General features: G+C 38.7%; 1 protein-coding gene across 1 annotated transcript in view; it reads left to right on the forward strand.

The window, feature by feature from the left end:
- The window catches only part of TTC27 (tetratricopeptide repeat domain 27), a 188,279-nt gene that overhangs the window by 44,311 nt on the left and 119,384 nt on the right, over positions 1–24,584 (forward strand). The window contains exons 8-9 of the mRNA XM_010372404.2: positions 4,261–4,373; positions 10,034–10,100. Coding sequence (XP_010370706.1) covers positions 4,261–4,373; positions 10,034–10,100 — 180 coding nt within the window. The remainder of the gene's footprint in view (positions 1–4,260; positions 4,374–10,033; positions 10,101–24,584) is intronic.

Here is a 24,584-nt window from a genome sequence, read left to right on the forward strand (position 1 = left end):
CTTTGGGAGGCTAAGGCGGGTGCACGAGGTCAGGAGATCATCCTGGCTAACATGGTGAAACCCTGTCTCTACTAAAACTACAAAACAAATTAACCGGGTGTGGTGGTAGGTGCCTGTAGTCCCAGCTACTCAGGAGGCTGAGGCAGGAGAATGGTGTGAATCCAGCCGGGAGGCGGAGCTTGCAGTGAGCCGAGATCATGCCACTGCACTCCAGCCTGGGTGACAGAGCAAGACTCCGTCTCAAAAAAAAAAAAGGAAAAATACCCAAAAAAACAAAATTAGCCTGTTGTGGTGGCACATGCCTATAATCCCAGCTACTTGGGAGGTTGAGGTGGGAGAATTGCTTGGACCCGGGAAGTGGAGGTTGCAATGAGCAATGAGTGCAATTGCACCATTGAACTCCAGCCTGGGCAACAAGAGCAAAATTCCCTTTGAAAAAAAAAAAAGAAAAAAGAAAAAAGAAAATTATCTCCTGGTGATAAATAGGATATGATGAGTATTGTGAGAAATGTATGAAAATGATGTATAATTTAATACAGAAGTTAATTTTTTTTTGCTTGTTTGTTCTTTCTTGCTTGCTTTCTTGCTTGCTTGTTTGCTTGCTTGCTTTCTTGCTTTCTTTCTTCTTAAATGGAGATGATGTCTCACTATATTGCCCAGGTTTGTTTCAAACTCCTGGGCTCAAGCAATCTTCCTGCTTCAACTCCCACTGGGATTAACCATATAACACATGTTACAGGGTTAACATGGTTAACATTTTTAACATATTACATGTGACTATCAGAAATTTTTTCAGGATTATTTTATTTTATTTTAAAAATATTGGCTGGGCGCGGTGGCTCATGCCTGTAATCCCAGCACTTTGGGAGGCTGAGGCAGACGGATCATAAGGTCAGGAGATCGAGACCATCCTGGCTAACATAGTGAAACCCCATCTCTACTAAAAATACAAAAAATTAGCTGGGTGTGGTGGTGGGTGCCTGTAGTCCCAGCAACTTGGGAGGCTGAGGCAGGAGAGTGGCATGAACCCGGGAGGCGGAGCTTGCAGTGAGCCGAGATTGTGCCACTGCACTCCAGCCTGGGCGACAGAGTGCGACTCCGTCTCAAAAAAAAATTAAAAAAAAAAAGTTTTACCTGTTTGTCTGTTTAGAGACCAGGTTATGAGACTGGTTAATTTTTGTATTTTTGGTAGAGATGTGGTTTCACCATGTTGCCCAGGCTGGTCTTGAACTTCTAGGCTCAAGCCATCCACTTGCCTCAGCCTCCCAAAACTGTTGGGATTATAGGCATGAGCCACTGCACCAGCCAGAATTTAATCTTTTTATATGCGAATAAAATACATTCAGATAATCTTAGGGTCTTTGTTAATTACTACTTGAAGATGGAGAGTACAAGTTGTATGATGTAGGTATGGATTATATAGAAACATAGCTTTATTCTCATGGGTGGAAGATAATTGTTTGTTAAGTTGGTTATATATCATATTTCCTTGTGTCAAACACATTATTAGATTGTAATATACACCATCTGTTTAATAACCATTTTTCAGGAAAAGGAAAGAACACTACCATAGCATTTATAGTGATTACAAAATATATCCTGATTGGAAATGTTACAATGTGGCTCAGTGTGGTGGCTCCCGCCTGTAGTCCCAGCACTTTGGGAGGCCAAGGTGGGAGGGTCACTTGAGGTCAGGAGTTCCAGACCAACCTGGCCAACATGCCGAAACCACGTCTCTACTAAAAATAGAGAAGATTATCCGGGGGTGGTGGTGTGTGCCTGTAATTCCAGCTACTTGGGAGGCTGAGGCAGGAGAATTGCTTGAACCCGGGAGGTGGAGGTTGCAGTGAGCCGAGGTCACACCACTGCACTCCAGCCTGGGTGACTAAGTGAGACTTTCTCCAAAAAAAAAAAGAAATGTTACAGTGTGAAAATATATATTTTATTTTATTTTGAGATGGTGTCTCATTCTGTAGCCTGCTTTAGTCTCCAAGTAGCTGGGACTACAGCCACATGCCACTATGCCTGGGGAATTGTATTTTTAGTAGAGACAGGGCTTCACCATGCTGGCCAGGCTGTTGTCGAACTCCTGACATCCGGTGATCCACCCACCTCAGCCTCTCAAAGTGCTGGGATTATAGGCATGAGCCACCATGCCCAGCTTCTGTCTAGCTTCATTTAGCTCCTAAAGTCTTCCTTGTTTTTTTGTTGAATTAGAAAAAAATTTCACCCAAGATTATTGAGGAATAATTTACATAAAGTATACCTATTTTGAATTACACTTTGTTGAGATTTAACAATTAGACACATGTAACCACCACTATAATGAAAAAAAGTTTCTCCAAAGAGTGCCCCTGTAGTTCTTTGCAGTCAGTTACTCTCTAGTCTGCTTTCTGTCATAGATTAGATCTGTCTTTTCTAGAATTTCCAATAAATGGAATCATATGGTATGTAATCTTTTGTGTCTGGCTTAATGGTTTTAAGATTCAGCCATGTTGAAATACCAATATGAACTGCTGGTGGACATTTGTTATTTCTAGCAGCTATTACTAATAAACCTGCCTAGAAAATATGTATGTAAGTCTTTGTGTGAATATAAGTTTTTTTTTTTCTCTCTTCTCTTTTTATTTTTGAAATGGAGTCTCACTCTATTGCCTAGGCTGGAGTGCAGTGGCAAGATCTCAGCTTACTGCAACCTCCACCTCTCGGGTTCAAGCCATTCTCCTGCCTCAGCCTCCCGAGTAGCTGGGAGTACAAGTACATGCCACAATGCCTGGCTGATTTTTGTATTTTTGGTAGAGACGGGGTTTTACCATGTTTGCCAGGCTGGTCTTGAACTCCTGACCTCAAGTGATCCACCCACTTTGGCCTCCTAAAGTGCTGGGATTACAGGCGTGAGCCACCATGCCTGGCCTCTTTTGCCCATTTTTCATTTGGGTTGTCTTCTTATTGAGTTCTAAGAGTTCTTCATATTCTGGATACAAGTCCCTTTTCAGATACGTGTTATGTCAATATATTTGGATCCGGAGCTTGACTTTTTGTCTTCTTAACAATGTTTTCAGAGAACAGAAGTTTTTAATCTGATGAAGTCCAATTTATGAAGTTTTTCTCTTATAAGTCATGCTTTTTGTGTCCTAATTAAGGACTGGTGCCTTTCCATCTCAAGGTTACAATTTTTTTTTTTTTATGTTTTATTCTAGAAGTTTTTTTAGTTTTAACTTCTGTATTAAGGTCTGTGATTAATTTTGATTTAATTTTTGTATATGATTGAGATAAACGTGAAGGATCATTTTTTTTTACAAATGGATATCCAGTTGTTCTGACATCATTTAGTTACTTTTTTTTTGGAGAGACAGGGTCTTGCTGTGTTGCCCAGGCTGGTCTCAAGCTCCTGGCTGCAAGCTTCCCCCACCTTGGCCTCCCAAAGTTCTCTAATATCATTTATTGAAAGGCTTTATCTACTGAACCACCTAGGTACTTTTACTGAAAATCAATCCATCACATATGCATGGGTCTAACATTTTGGACTGTATTCTGTTCCATTCACTTTGTATGTCTGTCTTTATGCCAGTACCATACTGTCTGGGCTTTATAGTAATTCTTGAAATCAAGTACTTCTTTGTATTTTATTCTTTTTAAAATTGTTTTGGTTATTGTCGATCATTTGCATTTCCATATAAATTTTAGAACGAACTTGTCAGTTTGGCATTTCCATCATTGATAACAAGCTATTTGTGAGAAATTTCTCAACTGATCGCACTATATTGCTGAGACACAGAGTTGGGAAGTTGATGTTTTTGATTAGAATTTAGAGGCAGAATGGAAAGATCCAGTTTTGAATCCTGATGCTGTCACATACTTTGAGTATGATCTTGGATGAGCTTCAAGTATCTGATTCTTTGTTTTTCATCAATAAATAGGGATAGAAATGCCTATTGTCTGTGATTATTGTGAGGATGGATTTGAAAAATGTTTGTAAGGTTATCTGCAGAGGGGCTTTTGCATACTTGGCTCAATGAATGATAGCTGTTATTCCCTATTATTGTCATTGTTAGTGCATTCTTGAGGTATAGAATGGCACATCTTTCATTTCTGGAAGGTAAGTTGTTTCCAAATATGTGTTTCACAAGGAACAACCTGTTGACCATAGGTAGACAAGGTAAGTTAACTTTATCCTTTCTAGCAATCTATTACATGCCATTTTGGTGAATGAATAAAATTTAATTTTTGGTTTAAGTATTTTCTTTTGTATTCCACTAGAATCTTGAGCTCAATGATGACACCATTCTGAATGACATAAAGTTAGCAGATTGTGAACAGTTTCAGATGCCCGATCTGTGTGCTGAAGAGCTTGCTATTATCCTTGGAATCTGGTAAGTTAATGACTGACTTGACTACTTTGAACACTTTGCATATTGATTCTCTTATGTGAGGAGAATCTTCATTCAAGGAGGTTCCAAGAGTTCTGAATGAATAGGGAATTTTTGTAGTGCTTATGAAGATCAAGAGGAAATACTTGAAGAGCCAATTAAAGGACTAGACATTACGAATCTCCTATGAGTTGGTATATGTATTCTTCTGTTTCCTTTATAAGCACAATTTCTTTGTTTAACTTTAGCTAGGAGTAGATTTTTTTTTTTTTTTTTGAGACGGAGTCTCGCTCTGTTGCCGGGGCTGGAGTGCAGTGGCCGGATCTCAGCTCACTGCAAGCTCCGCCTCCCGGGTTTACGCCATTCTCCTGCCTCAGGCTCCCGAGTAGCTGGGACTACAGGCGCCTGCCACCTCGCCCGTCTAGTTTTTTTTGTATTTTTTAGTAGAGACGGGGTTTCACGGTGTTAGCCAGGATGGTCTCGATCTCCTGACCTCGTGATCCACCCGTCTCGGCCTCCCAAAGTGCTGGGATTACAGGCTTGAGCCACCGTGCCCGGCCGAGTAGATTCTTAATGAAATATTAAAGACAGGTGAGAATGACTATTTTGAGATTTGAGGATATTTGCATTTCAAAGGATAGGATTATTTTTTAATACTGTAGAACCTTATCTGTGGTCAAAATAGTTTTTCCTTTTTTTTTCTGATTAGAAATAATATCAGATTCGTGAAAAATGTTTACGGGCAGGGCAATACAAATAACTTTTAAGAATAAGTTTCCAACATGATACTATATCATTCCTGAAGAATTTGGTGTATATTTCCAACAATAATTTGTACATAGTCACAATACAGCTATCAAAATCAGAAAGTTAACATTCATACTTTGCTATCATTTAATTCTCAGACCCCATTCAAATTTTGGTAGTTGTCCAGATACTCTCTTTTAGAGCAAAAGATCCAGTCTAGAATATATGTGTCACATTTAGTTGTCATGTCTCTTTAGTCTTTATCAGTCTGGGATAGTTCCTCATTTTTGCTTGACTTGCATGATCTTGACACTTGACATTTACAAGTCCATTATTTTTAGACTTTCCCTCAATTTGAGTTTGTCTGATTTTTTTTTAATAGTTGGATTCACCTTATGCATTTCCCCCCTCCGCCCCGAAATGAAGTTTTGCTGTTGTTGCCTAGGCTGGAGTGCAATGGCACGATCTCGGCTCACTGCAGCCTCCACCTCCTGGGCTCAAGCAATTCTCTTGCCTCAGCCTCCTGAGTAGCTGGGATTACAGGCGCACACCACCACGCCCGGCTAATTTTTTTGCATTTTTAGTAGAGATGGGGGTTCACCATGTTGTCCAGGCTGGTCTCGAACTCCTGACCTCAGCTGATCCGCCCACCTCGATCTCCCAGAGTGCTGAGATTACAGGCATGAGCCACTGCACCCAGCCACATTATGCGTTTTTAGCTGGGATGTCAGAGAAATGAAGTTTTGTTATTCTCATTGCATCCTAGCAAGTAGAATATGATTTGGGTTTGCCCCTCTACTGGTGATGTTAACTTTGATCACATGATTAAAGTGGTGTTTGCTAGGCTTCTCCAAAGTTATTCTTTTATTTTGTAATTAACATTTTATTGGCCAGGCACGGTGGCTTACTCCTGTAATCCCCGCACTTTGGGAAGCCGAAGAGGGTGGAGCACCCAAGGTTAGGAGTTCGAGACCAGCCTGGCCAACATAGTGAAATCCCGTCTCTACTAAAAATACAAAAATTAGCCAGGTGTGGTGGTGGGCGCTTGTAATCCCAGCTACTCGGTAGCCTGAGGCAGGATAATTGCTTGAACCTGGGAGGTGGAGATTGCAGTGAGCCGAGATCACGCCACTGCACTCCAGCCTGGGTGACAGAGTGAAACTCTGTCTCAAAAAAAAAAACAACTTCTTTTTCAAAAAAAACAAACTTTTTCAAAAAAAACTTTTTCAAAAAGAAACAACTTCTTTGAAAGGTACTTTTAGAGTAAATGAATATCCCATTTGTCATCAAAAGATTTATTAATGTTCAAAATAGAATCCCCCATAAAGCTATAATATTGATACCAGTTAAATTAGTAATATGCAATTTAAGAAAGGGAGCATTTGAAAAAAATATTGTTCTTTTTTTTTTTTTGAGACAGTCTTGCACTGTTGCCCAGGCTGGAGTGCAGTGGTGCAATCTTGGCTCACTGCAACCTCGGCCTCCCAGGTTCAAGCAATTCTCCTGCCTCAGCCTCCCAAGCAGCTAGGATTACAGGCATGTGCCACCACACCTGGCTAATTTTTGTATTTTTAGTAGAGACAGGGTTTCACCGTGTTGACCAGGTGGTCTTGAACTCCTGGCATCAGGTGATCCACCGGCCTTGGCCTCCCAAAGTACTAGGATTATGGGGTGAGCCACTGCGCTCAGCCAAAATCTTATTCTTTTAATTCAGTAGAACTCACTCTTTAGTGTTCACCACATAGCATTTTACTTCATATATGCAACAGTAAGTTTTCATTTATATAAAAGTTGAATTCAGTCCTACAGTTCCTTTTTATTTTAAAATGGATCGCACATACAGAGTTCTGTTTCTAAATCCAAAGCAATTTTCCTGTAACATTATTGATTCCAGTGACAGAATTTTGTTTTTTTTCTTTTGAGACAGAGTCTCGCTCTGTCGTCCCAGGCTGGAGTGCAATGGTGCAATCTTGACTCACTGCAACGTCCAACTCCCAGGTTCAAACGATTCTCTTGCCTCAGCCTCCTGAGTAACTGGGATTACAGGCGCCTGCCCACCATGCTCAGCTAATTTTTGTATTTTTAGTAGAGACAGGGTTTCACATGTTGGCCAAGCTGGTCTCAAACTCCTGACCTCAGGTGATCTACTCACCTCAGCCTCCCAAAGTGCTGGGATTATAGCTGCGAGCCACTGTGCCTAGCCTGAGAAGGTGAATTCTTATACATAGTAGATTGGCACAACAGTGGGGATAGCTTCAGGCTCCTTCCCTAGACTCTTGCTGTTCACTGGCTTCCTGCTTGAGTTGGATTTTTACCTGAAGACGAAATGCTGGAACTTGCCCCACCTCTCTTACACTTCATTCTACCTGACTGCTTGTATGCATTCATGTGTGTTTGTCTTGTAGGTGTTTTTAAAAAAATCATTTCATAGTTCTTTCCTCTTCCATTCATTGATTTTTTCTTTTCCAACACTAAAAATTGGTTCATTTAAAAATTATTATATAAACAATTTATGATCATTATAAAATCCTTAAACAGTATTGAAAATTATAAGGATATGTTACTATTTTATAAGGCAGTGTTTTCATTTTTTTTTTTTTTTTTTTTTTTTTTTTTTTTTTTTTTTTTTTTTTTTTTGAGATGGATTCTTGCTCTTTTGCCCAGGTGGGAGTGCAGTGGCACGATCTTGGCTCACTGTAACCTCTGCCTCCCAGGTTCAAGCAGTTCTCTGTCTCAGTCTCCCAAGTAGCTGAGATTACAGGCACTTGCCAGCATGCCTGGCTAATTTTTGTATTTTTAGTAGAATGGGGTTTCACCATCTTGGCCAGGCTGGTCTTGAACTCCTGACCTCATGATCCACCTGCCTCAGCCTCCCTAAGTGCTGGGATTATATGCATTAGCTGCCGTGCCTGGCCTATTTTCATTCTTAATGTATGGAATATTTATATACATTTATATGCCCTTTAAAATTTGTTAAATTAATAGATGGAGTATTTGGAATTACATTCCATATATATTATATATCCACATATATATATTCCATATATATTATAATTATATGTGGAATATTTCATATATTCCATATATTAAGAATATTTAATATTCCATTTGGAATAGTCTAATAATAAAACTAACACTGGTGAAAAGTCAACTGTTATTCTGAATCTCATGTTTGTGATTTTGTTGCCTTTTTAAAAATATTTTAATTCATGTTTTGTATGCTTGTAAGTCAGTTGCTTAAATTTACTTGCTTTTGAGCTTTATAAAAGTAGTATCTTATAATAAACATATAGTCCTCTGTGATGTGCTTATTTTCTCTCATTATTGTATTCCTGTGATTCATGTTGTTATATGTAGCTGCAGTTTACTTCGCAGTATAGCATTCTGTTGGATGATTATACAACAATTGGTCATTTTCCTTTTGGGCATTTGGATTGTTTCCAGATTTTTCCTGTTATACACAATATTACTGTGGATATTTATGTATCTCGTTCTTGATGTATCTGTTCAAGAATTTCTCTGGGCTCCATATCTAGGATGGAAGTACTGAGTCGAGGATATATGAATGTTCACAAAGATAGTGCCAAATTGTTTCTTTCTCTTTTTTTGAGATGGAGTCTTGCTCTGTCACCCAGGCTGGAGTGCAGTGGCGCAATCTTGGCTCACTGCAACCTCTGCCTTGCGAGTTCAAGCAATCCTCCTGCCTCAGCCTCCTGAGTAGCTGGGACTACAGGTGTGCGCCACCACACCCAGCTAATTTTTTGTATTTTTAGTAGAGGTGGTTTCACCATGTTGGCCAGGATGGTCTCGATCTCTTGACCTCATGATTCGCCTGCCTCGGCCTCCCAAAGTGCTGGGATTACAGGCATGAGCCACCGTGCCCAGCCCAAATTGTTTTCTAAAATGATTCTACCAATAATGTAATTGATCCTGGATCAGCAAGATCTAAGAATGCCTATTGTTCTGCGTCCTTGACAGCTGTTACAAAAACATTTTTTTTTAGCATGAGTTTAATAAATAAGACTTGGTGTCATAATAATTCTTTTCATTTTCTTTGCTGAGTGGCACATATTGAATTTCATTTTTCCTAGGAGGATAAATTATGTTGGCTGCACGGTGTCACATGGCTGTAATCCCAACACTTTGGGAGACTGAGGTGGGCAATCACTTGAGTCCAGGAGTTCAGGACCAGCCTGGACAACACAGTGAAACTACGTTTCTACAAAAAATAGAAAAATTAGCTGGGAATGGTGGCGTATCCCTGTAGTCCCAGTTACTCGGGAGGCTGAGCTGGGAGGATCCCTTGAACTCAGGAGGTGGAGGTTGCAATGAGCCAAGTGTGTGCCACTGCACTCCAACCTGGGTGACACAGTGAGCCCTGTCTCAAAAAAAAAAGATAAATTATGTTGACATTTAGTACACCAATCACATTTTATTTGTCAGCATTTTATTGTTATGCTTGTCTTTGACAAACTCCACATTTGTATACAATGCCATTATACATATATTTTTTGAGACAGAGTCTCACTCTGTCGCCCAGGCTGGAGTGCAGTGGCGCGATCTTGGCTCACTGCAAGCTCCGCCTCCCGGGTTCACGCCATTCTCCTGCCTCAGCCTCCTGAGTAGCTGGGACTACAGATGCCCGCCACCACGCCCTGCTAACTTTTTGTGTTTTTAGTAGAGACGGGGTTTCACCTTATTAGCCAGGATGGTCTGGATCTCCTGACCTTGTGATCTGCCCGCCTCGGCCTCCCAAAGTGTTGGGATTACAGGCGTGAGCCACTGCGCCTGGCCCCCATAATATTTAAATATCTGCTTTCAAATATATAAAATATAGCAGTTTACTTTGCTTTTTAAAAATTATATTTCATTAGCTGCAACATGCATCTTAATTTACCTTTTTTCTTAATTTAAAGCATGAATTTTCAAAAGAATAACCCAGTGCATAAATTAACTGAAGAGGAGCTTCTGGCATTTACATCAGTGAGTAATGTCTTTTTCTCTTCCATTTCATTTTTTTCCTGGTAAATTATTTCCTCTGGTATGGTCTTGCCTTAGATTATGTATGTTGAAACACTGCCACCTAAGGAAATAAAGTGGAGAAAAATCTTATTTTAGTTTCTAAGTCACGTGTATCTTGCTGCTGATAGAGTCTGCAACTCTTATGCCTAAAATCGAGGGCCATGCCTACATGGTTGTGGTGAAAAAGAGAGCTGGGAGCAGGACCAGGAGACCATGGGTCAGTGAGGTGTCAAGAGCATGGTATGTTCATCAGTATTCAACAGTGTAGAGCAGTCAGGAGATAAATGTGGACGGAGAAGAGACCACTGGATTGGACAATTAAGAGTGCATTGGTTACTTCTAGGACAGTTTTAGTGGACTCTGTGCACAGTTACCTCATTACAGAGAATTCGGGGGATTATGGTGTAAGGAAATAAAGTTAATAAAGACCACAGTTGGAGAAGAATGGCAGTGAAAAGGAAAGATGGGCTAATAGATATTTGAGGATTTTAGATCAAGAAGGACTTTTAAGAAGAGAAAAGTCACAGACGAAGGGGTCAGTCAGTATAATTTGGCTTTGTGGATAAAGGAAGATGCATATGTTCTTTAATGAATACAAGTTGCTTAAGATATGTCATTTTTTCAAAGGCATTTTCATTATCTTAGTTGGGAATCAGTTAGAATTCTGATGTTTTCTTCCTTTGTTATTTTTCAGATAAGGCAAAATAAAGTACTTTTACTGGCTAGAAAGAAAAGGTAGATTGTGGCCGGGTGAGGTCGCTCATGCCTGTAATCCCAGCACTTTGAGAGGCTGAGGCAGGTGGATCACTTGAGGTCAGGAGTTCAGACCAGCCTGGCCAACATGGTGAAACCGTGTCTCTACCAAAAATACAAAAATTACCTGGGCATGGTGGCACGTGTCTGTAACCCCAGCTACTCTGGAGGCTGAGAAGGAGAACCGCCTCAACCCGGAAGGCAGAGGTTGCAGTGAGCCACACCGTACTTCAGCCTGGGTGACAGAGAGCGAGACTCTGCCTGAAAAACAAACAAAACAAAACAAAACAAAGCACAGCAAAACAAAAAAAGCTATCTTATTTTGTACTGTAATGTAAATTTTTCACATTACTATTTCCTACACACCCTGTTGGAACTGGTTAGGTGTTAGTCGTTTGAGTCCTCTGGTTGTGTGTTTTGTTTTCCCACTTCAGTATTCTCCGAAGTCTTTGGTGTGCATCATCATATTATGTGTGTTTTAGGTAACTGTGGAAATGTTCCTCATTATTTATTACATGTGCTATAAAGGAATTGACAAAGTGTTAACAAATTTTAAAGGGCATATAAAAACATATTATGTACTTTTCATTTATTGAATCAGCTGATATATATCTACTAAATAATATATACGGGTATTGTACTAGTCATTGGGGATATAGCAGTAAACAAAGCCTTTTCTGTTCTGGAGTTTATGTCAAATACAGAGTAGACAGAGAACCAGCTATTTCATGAAGTGCTGAGGAGAACTATAAATCAGGTTAAGAGACTAAGAATGGGATGGGCACAGCTGTTTTAGACAAGGTGGTCAGGGAAGGTCGCAGTGGGAAGGTGACATTAACATAGATCTGTGTGAAATGAGGGATGGGGGAAGGATAGGGAAGGTCTGGAATGGCTATGAGCTTGAGTCAGGGTAGGGACTGGATGGCTTCAAGTGTCTAGGTGATAAATGGTGACCTGGATGCTTGGCATATGACAGGAAATGTTCCTGCTGGCCAGTAGTAACAGTTTCTTGGAATTGGTCTCACAGGCAGTTTATTGCAGCATAAATATTACATATATATTATGTATATATTACATATATACATAATATATATATTGCAGCATATATATTAACAGTTATCCTGAAAAGACATTAACACACTCTTTTTACATTCAAACAGTTAATTTTTTTAGCATTTCTTGTGTGTGGGGGGGGGGTTTCCCTTTCTTTAAAACTTTTCCCTTCTTTAACCTATTCTCATTCCTTGCACTGGGAGGTACCTGTGAAGTAATAAACTCTAGTAACTTCTTCTGAAGGTGGCCAACTCGTCACTCCTAGCTTGCAGTGGAGGTCATAAATTAAGGTTTTATACTTTTCCCCTCAGGCCTTTATGCTGTGTAATTTTTCTGCTTTCCTCCCACCCTCCTTCAAATCAGAACCGTCCTGAAGACCGACCTCTTTTTGGAGGAAAGATGTTTGATTACAGTGACTCATGGTGCTAGGCCTAACTCTTCTAAAGAGATGAATTAATCCCAAGTAAATCTTTAATTGGTGAGAAGTAGGGCAAGAAGCTTCTATGTAAGAAGGACTTTTAAGAGCCCCACACTTACTTTGGGCTTTGCACTGTCCTCCCGACCTTTTTAAAATCCCAAATGAAACAAATATATCAGAAAAACCTGTCAGCCCTCGTCAACTCTTGATCTATCAGTCCTTCCTCCTGTCCCTTCTTTGTGCATGATACCAAAGTGGATGAGATGATGAATTAAAAGTAGTCCCTGGTTTCAATGAAGAAAGAAGCTTTATTTAAATCCTATGTAACTCCAAAAGAGTACAAACAGCCCCCAACTTACGATAGTTTGACGATTTTTTTGAATTTGCAATGGTGTGCAAATGATACTCGTTCAAGTAGAAACCATACTTTGAATACCTATACAGCTATTCTGTTTTTCACTTTCAGTACAGTGTTCGATAAATCACATGAGATATTCAGTGTTTTTTTTTTGTTTGTTTTTTTGGGGTTTTTTTTTTTTTTTTTTTTTTGAGACGGAGTCTTGCTCTGTCGCCCAGGCTGGAGTGCAGTGGCCAGATCTCAGCTCACTGCAAGCTCCGCCTCCCGGGTTTATGCCATTCTCCTGCCTCAGACTCCTGAGTAGCTGGGACTACAGGCGGCCGCCTCGTCGCTCGGCTAGTTTTTTGTATTTTTTAGTAGAGACGGGGTTTCACCGTATTAGCCAGGATGGTCTCGATCTCCTGACCTCATGATCCTCCCGTCTCGGCCTCCCAAAGTGCTGGGATTACAGGCTTGAGCCACCGCGCCCGGCCCGGTGTTTTTTTTTATAGAATAGGCTCGGTGTTAGATGATGTTGCCCAACTGTAAGCTAACGTATTTAAGGCAGGCTAGGTTAAGCTATGATGTTTGGTAGGACAGCTGTTATTAAATGCATTTTGACTTAGGACATTTGGAACTCATGATGGATTTATCAGGATGTAACTCCATCATATGTTAAGGGGCATTTGTATTTGAGACAAGAGTGACCACTTTTAGGTGCTACCCCACTTCTGAACTCTTGAACTTTTATTTGTCCCTCTCTTTTTGCAGGGTTCATATTTTGGCTTATTTTATATACACACACACACACACACACACACACACACACACACACACATATATACACATATATATACACACATACATATATATATATGTCTTTTCCTTACAAGACTATAAACTCTCAGTTTTAGAGACTGGGCTCTGTTCTAGGCTCTCTACAAGGGTTGTGACAGTGCTTCAATGCTTTACTCATAGTTCTTGTGAATAAATGCGTGCGGAATAAGAAAATGAATGAAATATATACCCTACACCTTGGAAGAGGGTTGATTTCTATTCAAGACCTGCGTCACTTACTTAGTTGCATGATTTCGGCAGTACTACGTGATACTAGGAATAACCATCTGTTTCATCTTTCTCTTCTGTATAATGGGGGAAAGAGTAAAATGCCCCTATCCCAACACAGAAGACTTTACTTGAGGATCATACTGCAGAACATCTATGAAAGTACTCCAGAGTAGGTAGAGGCTGGTACACTCATAGCATTCAGTGATGCTAGTTTGTAGTAGAGCATTCCTATTTTCAAGCAGGCTAAATGGATAAGATCTGCTTGGAATTGGCCATACATGTGGAAGAGAAGGGACCAGAGAGGAAAGAAACAGCGTGGTTTTTCTTGCTGGACATCCATTTCCCTGCTCTAGCAGCAGCTTAGTGGCCTGGGACTAGGGTTGTGAACTATTGAGGCTACAAGATGTCTTCCTCTGTTGGTAGAAGAGCAAGTATAATAGAAGTCTTTTTTTTTTTTGCAATGGAGTTTTGCTCTTGTCACCCAGGCTGGAATGCAAATAGCACAATCTCAACTCACTGCAACCTCCACCTCCTGGGTTCAAGCGATTCTCCTTCCCCAGCTTCCCGAGTAGTTGGGACTACAGGCACAGGCTACCACACCTGGGTAATTTTTGTATTTGGAGTAGAGATGGGGTTTCACCATGTTGGCCAGGCTGGTCTCGAACTCCTGACCTCAAGTGATGCATCCACCTAGACTCCCAAAGTGCTGAGTTTACAGGCATGAGTCACAGCACCCGACCAGTAGAAGTCTTAATACTCCTACCAGAAGTCTGTAAGCACTTGGAGAGATAGGGACAGTGGTTATTTGGTGTTTGGTAAATATATATTGAATAAACAAATGAATGGCTCTTGGTCCTGAATTTTGTTCAGTTTTGATTAAATGTCCCAGAGTTTACTAGAATGATGGTGAAATCTCTTTTTTGGAGAAATTTTTGCCAGTGTTTTCATTTTGGTGTGGCAGGTTGAAATATATATGAAATATGCTGGGGAAATATTTTAATTTAGCAAGGTCAGAAACTTGTCCTAAGAGGAATATATTTACTTGTTTAAGGTTGCTGTTATGTGGTGCTATTTCTGAGATATTGTATCTGCATGTTTCGGGAAAGCTGAGTCAGAGTAAAAATAACCCATATTGTTTTAGAGAGCCATTTATGTTGTATCAGCTTGATAATTTAAAATTAGCTGTGTTATCTACATTATTTCCCTTCAGATGAGCCAAGTCAGTGACATTCAGTAATGTTTTTAATTTCCTTTTATTGTTGAAAATGGGAGCAGTTTAGTTAATACATACAGGTGTTTCAGTTTTCCTTGGCAAAGGTTTGTTTAGGCTGAGCGGGGTGGCTCATGCCTGTAATCCCAGCACTTTGGGAGGCCGAGGTGGGTGGATCACAAGTTTAGTAGTTTGTGACCAGTGTGGCCAACATGGTGAAACCCTGTCTCTCCTAAAAACACAAAAATCAGCTGGGCATGGTGGTGCATGCTTATAATCCCAGCTATTCAGGAGGCTGATGCAGTAGAATCCCTTGAACCCAGGAGACAGAGGTTGCAGTAAGTTGAGATTGCGCCACCGCACTCCAGCCTGGGCGACAGAGTGAAACTCTGACTGGGAAGAGCAAAAAAAAAAAAAGTTTGTTTAAGTGAGTGTGAATTGATACTGGCAGCTTGCCTTTTGACTCTGCCTGAAGCCCCTAGATCTCTGTAAATGAAAGAAGGAAAAAGATCTTTGGAAGTTACACATTATATTTTATGTATTTTCTTTTTCTGCTATTGACTTTAAAGCTATTTAATACATATTTATCTATGATCATAACATAGTTTACTAATCCATTTTACAGATGAAATGATTACCTATTTTTCTTCTAGGGAATTACTCATTTTTTAATTGTAATTTATTAAGATAGGCAATATAACTGTTAGTGCTTGTACTTTTGATAGTTTGTTACTAGAGTTAATTTCTTCAGAATTACCTCACAGAGTAGAGGAACAAGCACAGTGAGACTTAAGCAAAATAAAACGAACAAAACTGTACTTACACATGTCATAGTCAGCCTGGTGAAAAGAAAACATAAAGAGAATGTCTGGACAGCAACCCCCCCCCCAAAAAAACCTCATTAAGTAAGAGGAAACAATAACTGCAAATACCTTCACCTCATTGAAACTAATTGCTCTGCTTTTCCTTTTCCTTTTCTTTTTTTTTTTTTTTTAATTAGATGGAGTCTCGCTCTGTCCCCCAGGGTAGAGTGCAGTGGCACGATCTTGGCCCGCTGCAACCTCTGCCTCCCGGTTCAAGTGATTCTCCTGCCTCAGCCTCCCGAGTAGCTGGGATTACAGGCACATGCCATTACATCCAGCTAATTTTTATATTTTTAGTACAGATGGCCAGGCTGGTCTCAAACTCCTGACCTCAGGTGATCTGCACTTCTTGGCCTCCCAAAGTGCTGGGATTACAGGCATGAGCCATTGCACCCAGCCTGCCTGTTCCTTAAGTCACTTAGCCAGGAGTGGTGGTACACGCCTGTAGTCGCAGCTACTCAGAAGGCTGAGGCAGGATAATCGCCTTTTTTTTGTCTTCTGCAGTTAACCATGTCTTGAGGTTAATGCTTATTAGAATTTCCCTTCTGGCCAACTGTTACTGGACTTTAATTCCCATTGTCAACAACTATAAAATTGGATAAAATATGTGAAACAGTGATGTATAAAAAGGATAATATATCATGACCAAATAGTGTTTACCCCTGGAGTGCAGAATTGGTTTAATATGAAACAATGCAATTCACCTTATTAGTAGAGCAAAGGAGAAAAACCAAATGATTATCTTAATAGAAACAGAAAAGGCTTTGACAAAATTCAACACCTTTCATTATAAAAACTCTCAGTAAACTAGGAATAGAAGAGAATATCAACCTGATGAAGTGTATCTAGCTAAAATCATTATTGGTGAAAAGTAGTCTTTCTTCCCTAAGCTCAGAGAAAAGGGAAGATTGTCTGCTTTCTTCACTTCTTTTCTCGTTGAACTAGAATCCCAGTAGTGCAATAGATAAGAAGACATAAAGAAATAAAAGGTATACAGATTGGAAATTAGGATATAAACTACCTTTATGCATAGGTGACATGTTTATATCATAGAAAAACTCCTTACGAATGAACATGAAAGCTACTAGAACTAACAAGCAAGTTCTTACAATATAATGTCAACATAAAAAAGTCAATTATATTTACTAGCAATGAATACTTGGGAAAAGAATTTTAAAATCATTCCCAGTAGCCTTAAATAAATCAAATTATTTACAAATAATTACAACTAAAGTGCAAGACCTCTATGCCGAAAATGACAAAGAATATTGAGAGAAATTAAAGATTATCTAAATAAATAGATTTACCATATCCATGGATCAGAAGTCTCAATATGTTGAATTCAAAATTCTTGTAAAATTGAGCTTAAAATTAAATCTGTAGCAATCAGAATCCCCATAGGCATTTTCTTTCTTTTTTTTTCTTTGCAGAAATTGACATGCTGATTCTAAAATTAATTTGGAGGACTTCTGCTTCTATAGTGTTTCTTTTTTTTCTGAGACGTAGTCTTACTCTTGTCACCCAGGCTGGAGTGCAGAGGCACGATCTCAGCTTACCTCTGTCTCCCAGGCTCAAGCGATTATCCTGCCTCAGCCTTCTGAGTAGCTGGGACTACAGGCGTGCACCACCACTCCTGGCTAATTTTTTGTGTTTTGGTAGAGACAGAGTTTTACCATATTGCTCAGGGTGGTCTCAAACTGCCAGGCTCAAGTGATCCGCTCGCCTCAGCCTCCCAAAGTGCTGGAGTTACAGGCGTGAGCCACCACGCCCGGCTGCTTCTGTAGTGGTTATTATTGGAGCTATCCTTCTGCAGAAAAAAATTACCAACTGTGGGCAAGATACAAAAACAAAAAATCCAACTACCTGGTGATACTGGGGAATGATCAAAGGCAGAAAGATTCTGGAGATGACTTTTTTGCTTGAAAGAAGGGAATGACATTGTGTGATTTTATTTTTAGGTTTCTTTTGTGTGTGTGTGAGATGGAGTCTCACTCTGTTGCCCAGGCTGGAATGCAATGGCGCAGTCTTGGCCCACTGCAACCTGTGCCTCCTGGGTTCAAGCAATTCCTATGCCTCAGTATCCTGATTAGCTGGGATTACAGGCATGCACCACTACAACCAGCTAGTTTTTGTATTTTTAGTAGAGATGGGGTTTCACCGTGTTGGCCAGGCTGGTTTTGAACTCCTGACCTCAGGTGATCCACCCGCCTCGGCCTCCTAAAACCTGGGATTACAGGCATGAGCCACTGCACCTGGCCATTTTTTGGTATTTTCTAACATATTTAGAAGGCATGCAAGGGTGAACAAGTGGTCCTATATGGTTGCAAAGTTTCTACATTTTATGTGAAGAATTACACTATTAATTTTCCACTATTATAGGTTGTGAAAAATTAAAGGTATTATTATTCTAGAGCAACCACTTAAAAATGCAAAGGCAGCTGGCTAAAAATCCAGTAAGAAATCAAGGTGGCAACCATAAAATATATTCAGATTATCTAAAAAGAAGGCAGGAAAAGCAGCATAATGGAACAATAATAAAAAAGGGTAAAATGGTATATTTAAACCCAGCCATATGAATAATTACATTAAATGCTAATGGATAAATACTCCAAATAAAAGTCAAAGATTGATAATGGAATTAAAAAGCAAGACACAACTATATGCTTCCTGCAAGAGATGTACTTTAAATGTAAAGAATCAGATGGGTTGATAATAAATGGATGGAAAATATTATCCCATGAAAACAGTAAGTATAACAAGGCTAGATTTGCTAAATTATTATAAAGTAAAATGGGCTTCATTACAAAAAATATTTCCAGAGACAGAGAGGACAACTTTATAATAATAAAGGGAATATTTATCAGGAAGACATAATAATTATAAATGTATATGTATCTAACAATGGCTACATAGTACATGAAACAAAAATGGATAGAACTAAATTGAAAAATAGGCAATGTCACAATCTTAGTTGAATATTTTAACACCCCTCTGTCAGCAATTGTTAGAACAACTTGGCAAACAGCAAGTAAATGCATAGATAAATTGGACAACGCTGTCAGCCATTTTGACTGAGTTGATGTTTATGGAATACACTTGAAAATACATGGTCTTTTCAAATGTATATGGTAAGTGCAGCAAGACCATATACTGCGACATAAATCTCCGTAAATGAAAGAATGAATGAATAAATTAAGAAATTGATTATATATAGTACATAGTTTTTTCCATAATTGAATTAAGTGACATAAATAACTATTGCATATCTAGAAAAACCCCAGATGTTTGTAAACCAAACAATTAAACTGCATATTTTATCCGTGGACCACAGAAGAAAACACAGAAGAAATTTATAGGTGAAGGTCAGTCATGAAGTTAAATCATTGATCTCAATGTTACAAAATTTTCCTCCTATGTTTTCTTCAAGTAAAATTGTTATAACATTGGGTAGTGAAGAAATTTTAGCTAGGACACTAAGTGCATGAACCATAAAAGAAAAAGATTGATAAATTGGACTTTATTAACATTAAGACCTTCTGCTTTTTGAAGACAACATTAAGAAAATGAAAACACCAGCTGTAGAGTAGGAGAAAATATTTACACTGCATGTATCTCACAGAAGACTTTTACTTAGGATAAAGACCCCTTTCAACTCAATAATAATAGTAGAAACAAACCAATTAAATATGGATAAAAATATTTGAACAGGCACTTGAACAAAGATATATGCATGGCCAAAAGGAGCTTGAAAGATATGTAATAACATTAGTCATCAGAGAAATGCAAATTAAAACCACAACAAGATACCACTATACATTACTGAAAAGACTTACATAACACCATGTGGGGTAGTTAGAACTCTCATACAATGCTGGTGGTAATGTAAAATGTTACAACTGCTTTGGAACATACGTTGGCATTTTCTTATAAAATTAATCATCAATTGCTTCTCCGGGTATTTAGCCATGAGAAATGAAAGTATATGTCCTCACAAAGAGTTGTACACAAATACTCTTGGCTGTTTTATCCATAGTAGCTTAAAACTGGAAACAACCCAAATGTCCATCAACAAATGAATGATAAAGTGCCGTGTAGCCCTCTGATGAAATAATACTCAACAATAAAAAGTATGAAATACTGATAAATGCAACAGCATGGATGAATCTCAGACACATTATTGTGAGTTAAAGAAGCCAGGCTGTATGATTCCATTTAATGAAAATTCTAGAACAGCAAAACTACATTGTAATGACAGAAAGTATATCACAGATTGATTACAAAATGTTGCAAGGGAACATTTTAGGATGATGAGCAATTTCTACAATTTGATTTAATAGTGGTAATATAGGTGTATGCATTTGTCGAAACAGGTCACAATACTGAATATGGATTTTATTCATCTGTCATATACTTCACTAAAGGGAAGAATGCACATGAACAGATTTATTTAGAGCTATACTATTTAAGATTATCAATGTAGATTTGGGTTTCAATATTGATTATTCTATGCCACCAGTTTCAGAAGTACAACACAAACTATTCAATTTACCTAATTATTAAGTGCAAAAATATAGGAGAACAAATTCCCAATAGGAAATTTCTTAGTGTTCAAATTCATTATGAAGTTTACTGCTTTTTCGAGGCAAAATCAAGCTAGGTTTCCCCATATATTTTTGGAAACCTGGATGTAAAAGAAACCCCAAATTTAATGGGAGGAATATACTGTTTAGAGCTCAAGTTGGGGGTAATTTTGACCGTTTGCATTTAACACAGATTATTGATATTGAAAAAATATTTGTTGAATTGAAATTTTTTCCCCTTTGTGATTGAGGGTCGACAGAAATAACAAATAGAAAGATAGCTAGGATGAATGTAAAATCTTAAGATTTCTTAGCACATGAGATTTGCATATAGAATATCATAGGTAATAGAAATAAAGTGAAGTATTAATATATGATTTGTAGCAACTTGTGTTACTTGATATAAAAATAGGTAATTAGTAGAATTTATTTTAAGTCTGTAAATACTGTTTTAAGTAGAATCTGTATCTGGTATGGAAAGTAAACCATTGGTCATGTGGCAAAACATTAACATTTGGGGAATTGGATGAAGGATATATACAGTAAGCCCTTGCTTAAGGTCATCATGAGTAGGTTTTTGGAAACTGACTTGAATCGAGACAGTGTACAACAGGTCCTCGAGTAACATTGCTTGCTTTAACAATGATGAGGAAAAAAAACATGGTTTTGTTATAGAACATTTTGCTTAAAGTCTCCCGAATGCAGAGGTTTTTCTTTTTTGAGGAAGCCAAGGGACCTGATCTCTGGTGTCTTTGCTGTCCATATGAAAATTTGCATAGCAGAGAGAGTTTTAAAAGCTTAAAGGCAGAAGATCTAGAATCCCAAAATTTCTCAAGCATGCTACTAGATACTGTAGAAAAAACAAAGGCATAAAGCATGGGACTTGCCTTCATGGAATTTTTAATTTAGTCCAGGTCAGATAAATTTATGAAACTGTACTTAGCAATACTAGGCAGTTTAAACTACAAATCGATAGCACAGATAAAGATATCCACTAGTTGCTAAGAAAGGAAGACAATATTTAGGACTGAGCAGTCAAAGAAGGCTTTGTTCACTAAGGGAGGACTTGAGTTGGAAGTTGAACAACAGCTAGGGTTTAGATGGAGTGATATAGTGTAAGCAAAGGCAAGGAGATGGGAGAATGTAAGTTGTATTTGGGTCCTTTCATTGAGGGTAATAGTGAGATTTAGGGAAAAATAGATTTGAGAAAGTTTTTAAATGACCTACCTCGCAAGGATAGGGGATTTGGGCTGCTCTTCCACTTCTACTGAGAATTATTTATAGATTAAACTTGGAATTTTAAACTTATTGTCATTTGGTACTGATTTCAGAAATGAATGCTCTTTTAAGTAGATAATGAAAAAGCAGGGGTAGTTCTGCTTTTTATAGTATTTCTTTGTTCCTTGCTTTGGGAGGTCAGTATGACCTGGGTGGGTATCCTTCGATTTGACTTTAGTGTAGCCAAACAATCATGCACAAGGAGAGCTCCGAGCTGGTTTTGATTTATGTATGGAAAAAGCAGCTATCTGAAAGCGCCTTCATTGTTTAAAGGAGTAGCCTTGTTGTGTGTCATCTGAAGAGATCCTAGTGACCTTTGGAAGAAGATTATTTGCAATGTGCAGTGATAAGAATGAAAAGGAAATTTGTTTTTAATAGAAACAACACTCTAAATCCTCTTTGATGGTGGTACAGAATTTTCTTTGCTACTTTTCTGGGGCATGAGGGCCCATACAGTGGGAAATTGCTTGCTGAATAAAATAATAAGTCCCTCTTATGTACATATATAGTTCGTCATCATATGAATATTTACTTTTCTTTTTTTTCTGAGACAGTCTTGCTCTGTTGCCCAGGCTGGAGTGCAGTGGTGCAGTCTCGGCTCACTGCAACCTCCGCCTCCCAGGTTCAAGTGATTCTCCTGCCTCAGTCTCCCAAGTAGCTGGGATTACAGGCACACGCCACCGCACCCAGCTTATTTTTGTATTTTTAGTAGAGACAAGAGTTTCACCATGTTGCCCAGGCTGGTCTTGATCTCCTGACCTCAGGTGATCAACCCACCTCAGCCTCTCAAAGTGCGGGGATTATAGGCGTGAGCCACCACGCCCAGCCTGCATCTCTTAATCTTTAATGAATGCCCTCTTTTGTTCTCAAAATATCTCTTACATACCTTATCAACAATTGCTGAAGTGAATTGATTCTTCAATTTATAAAACATTATAACTATGAATAAAATAAATATTACTAAAGTTTATTTCACTATTCACAACAATCATAAAAATATTAAAAGTATATGAAAAATTATATACTTGTAAAAGGTTACTGGTTCAGTGGGTCACCTTTTATAGATTTTGGTCAATGAGAGGTAAGAAATGAGAGAACTTTTCCTAAGACAGGCACACAAATGTTATCACTCATTTGTAAGTGATTTCTGGCCTTTGTTTTGATGTGTAAAAGTGGTGGAAATTCCATCTCATGGATAAGTGCATGGTTGCAAATGGCATGAGGTTCTTCAGCAGTGAAGAATTCTGAAAGTGGGGGTTTTATTTTTTAATTTTTTAGGTTTTTTTTGTTGTTTGTTTGTTTTGTAGAGACAGGTCTCCCCATGTTGCTCAGGCTGGTCTTGAACTCCTGGGCTGAAGTGTTCTGCCCGTCTCGGGCTCCCAAAGTGCTGGGATTACAGGTGTGAACAAGCGCACCCAGCCATGAAAGCGGGGATTTATGAATCCACCAAATTTCTTAGGGTTCTTTTTCAAACCCATTTTGATTTTTAACCAAATACTTTCAGTGAGCTGATACTTCATCAAATTACCACAGTTAATAGAATCCATGGTTAAAAATAAGATAGCATTTACAACTATATAATTCCACATGAAGTGCCTAGAGTAGTCAAAATTCATAGAACCAAAAAGCAGTATGGGTTGCTAGGGGTTGGGGGAAGGTGGACTGGGAGTTGTTTAATGGGTATAGAGTTTCAGCTACAAGATGAAAGGAGTTCTGGAGACTGGTTGTAAAACTGTGAATGTACTTAACATTATTGTACTGTGTGTTTAAAAATTGTTAAAATGGTATATTTTATGTTATATGTATTTTATCACAGTTTTTAAAAATTAAAAAGAGAAAAGAAGCATTTGTAATAGTGTCAAAAAACATCAAATTCCCAGGAATGAGCCTATCAAAAGATTTATAAGATCTCTATACTAAAAATCTGTCTGGGCACGGTGGCTTACACCTGTAATCCCAGCACTTTGGGAGGCCGAGGTAGGCAGATCACTTGAGGTCAGGAATTCAAGACCAGCCTGGCCAACATGGTAAAATCCCGCCTCTGCTAAAAATACAAAAAAAAAAAAAAAAAAAAAAAAAAAAAAAATTAGCCAGGTGTCGTGGTGAACGCCTGTAATCCCAGCTACTTGGGAGGCTGAGGCAGGAGAATCGCCTGAATCCAGGAGGCGGAGTTTGCAGTGGGCTGAGATGGCACCACTGTACTCCAGCCTGGGTAACAAGAGTGAGACACTGTCTAAAAAAAAAAAAAAAAAAAAAAAAATCTATAAAACATCGTTAAGATAAATTAATGAAGATGTAAATAAACGGAGGGATATGTCTTGTTTATGGAGGACTTCATGTTTTAAAATTTCAAGTCTTTCCAAATTAACCTACATAATTAATACAATCCTTAAGAAAGTCCCAGCAGTTTGAATTTGTTATTTTTGTTGTTTCTGTTGTTTTTTCATGGAACTAAAGCTGACTTTGAAATTCATATGGAAATACAGAGGGCTAAGGATATAGCTCAGGCAGTCTTGAAGAACAGAGCTGTAGGGGAAGACTTCTACTGTCAGATAGCAAGACCTATTTTAAGACAGCGCTCATCAAATAAGGGTTCCTGGACCAGCAGCATCAGCGTCACCTGGGAGCTTGTTAGAAATGGAATTTCTCCGACTCCACCCTAAACCCTATTCAATCAGAACCTTTGAGGTTGGAGCCAAGAACTCTGTGTTTTAACAGGCTCTCAAGGTTGTTTTTATGCTCTTTAAAAACACAGAATTAAGACATTTTGACACAAGGAAATATAAATCAGCCAGTGGTCTAGAAACAGATCCATACATATACAGTTCATGTGATTTATGGCAAAGGTGGAGTTGTAATACAGTGAGAAAGGATAGACTTTTCAA

Source organism: Rhinopithecus roxellana, chromosome 17, assembly GCF_007565055.1.
Source record: "Rhinopithecus roxellana isolate Shanxi Qingling chromosome 17, ASM756505v1, whole genome shotgun sequence".
NCBI classification, from domain to species: Eukaryota; Metazoa; Chordata; class Mammalia; order Primates; family Cercopithecidae; genus Rhinopithecus; species Rhinopithecus roxellana.